The sequence below is a fragment of the Gavialis gangeticus genome, unplaced genomic scaffold, assembly GCF_001723915.1.
Source record: "Gavialis gangeticus isolate Ggan-Ray unplaced genomic scaffold, GavGan_comp1, whole genome shotgun sequence".
Lineage (NCBI taxonomy): Eukaryota > Metazoa > Chordata > Crocodylia > Gavialidae > Gavialis > Gavialis gangeticus.
In genome coordinates this window covers 17,851,785-17,853,463 of record NW_017729015.1, presented here as the reverse complement: position 1 = coordinate 17,853,463, position 1,679 = coordinate 17,851,785, and the positions used below count along the sequence as shown (strand labels likewise).

General features: G+C 66.3%; 1 protein-coding gene across 1 annotated transcript in view; it reads right to left on the bottom strand.

Moving 5' to 3' along the window:
* The window catches only part of EXTL1 (exostosin like glycosyltransferase 1), a 41,294-nt gene that overhangs the window by 12,533 nt on the left and 27,082 nt on the right, over nucleotides 1–1,679 (bottom strand). The window contains exons 6-8 of the mRNA XM_019512454.1: nucleotides 1,479–1,597; nucleotides 648–743; nucleotides 411–497 (exon numbers count right to left, since the gene is read on the bottom strand). Coding sequence (XP_019367999.1) covers nucleotides 411–497; nucleotides 648–743; nucleotides 1,479–1,597 — 302 coding nt within the window. The remainder of the gene's footprint in view (nucleotides 1–410; nucleotides 498–647; nucleotides 744–1,478; nucleotides 1,598–1,679) is intronic.

The window sequence follows — 1,679 nt, the reverse complement described above, 5'->3', positions numbered from 1 at the left end:
GAAACAGACTCTCTGCAAAGCGTCCTCCAGGGACAGCCCGCGCTGCATGCAGCTCCTGCGGCAGGCCCACCCGCCGCCCACCCTGACCCCGAGCTCCTGGACCCTGCCCCTGGGGTGCCACCGGCTCTCACGCAGGCCGGGCGAGCGTGCGCCGGGGGTCTGCAGGGCAAAGCCAGCTGGTGATTCACCAGCTGAGCTGGGGGCCTGTCCCTGGACCTATTGAAAGCGCTGCAGCGCTAGAGCAGACTACGTGCTTCCCCGTGGCCCGCGGAGCTGGCTTCCAGCAGTCTCTGGTTGCACCCCAGAGACGGGTGCATGGCAGGGGTGCTCGCCGCATGCCTCTGGGGTCCCGCGGGATGCCTGGCTCTGCGGCAGGTGGAACGGTGCCCCGGGAGCCCCCGTGGCCTCACCTCGCTGGTGGAGAGGCTGGCGTGCTCATCCAGGCTCAGCACGGCGTCTGTCCCGATGGCCGGGTAAGGGAAGAAGCGGTCGCTGATCTGGGGTGGGGGAGAACAGAAGAGTCAGGGGTGCCCAAAGCCCCCGCTCCCCATCCCCTGCTCACCCCGACGGCCAGCGCGGGTGAGACAGTCGCCAGCAAAGGCAGCAGTCTCTGGGCTTGTCGCTGTGATGGGGCGTCCCCTTCTTACTTTCCTCCTCCCGTGAATGACCGTCAAAGGCACTGGGGTCCGGGGCCACTTCCCGCTCGGCGGCGGTGACTTCTCGCTGCTCCACAGCACGAGAACCTATGGGGAAACCGAGGCAGGAGAGTCAGCGGGGCTGGGGCAGCACTGAGCCAGCCCGAAGCAGGGCCCGTCCAGCCATGCGTCTGTCTGCGGGGACCCTGCAGGGCACAGGGCTTGGAGGTCCCTCCCGCCCCCCCACGCACACGTGTGCCTGGCATGGGGGCAGCAGGCCTGCCCCCACGGTCTCTTGAGGCAGTGCGGGTGTTTCCTAGCGTGTGCACATCCCAGCCCCGGAGCCAACGTGCCTCCCACCCGGCCCGCCGAAGGGAAGGGAAAGCGGGGCGGGGGGCCTGCACCCTTGCCAGGGGCCAGATGCCCCTGGGAGTCGCCAGAGGCCCAACAGCTCCTTGGCTCCAAACTCCCTGAAACTGCCTCTAATTGAGACCTTTAGGGGCTCCTCTCCTTTCAGATGGGGGGTGGGAAGCACAGGGGGTCCCGCCAGCAGTGTGGGGCTGGAAGGCAGCAGGTCTTTCACCTCACTGGGATAAAGTCCTGTCCTTTTGCCTAAGCCAAGGCCCTCGGGACCTGCTTTTCCAAGGAGCCAGGTGCAAGGGGGCTGGATCTCTGCCTGGTGTAGTCAGAGAGGGCAGGACGCCCCCATCCCGAACCAACGGCCAGTCCATTCACTTCAGCTTTCCAGAAGCCCCAGGTAGGTCCAGCTTGGGCCCCTCACCCCTGGCCTGCAGCCCCCACTCTTCCCCTCACCCCCCAGGCAGGTGTCACCCCCTCCCTGACCTGGGAGCAGTACTGGGATGTGGAGACAGCCTGGATGAGCTTGAGGATGGGCTGCGAGAGGGAGATCCCTGGGGACATGGCCCGGATGAGCGCGGTGAACTTGCTGGAAGGGCTGGAGCCTGGGGCAGGAGAGAAAAGAGACCGGGATGTGGGCACGCTACAAGGGAGGAACAGGCTACAATCGGACCTAGACAGGTTACA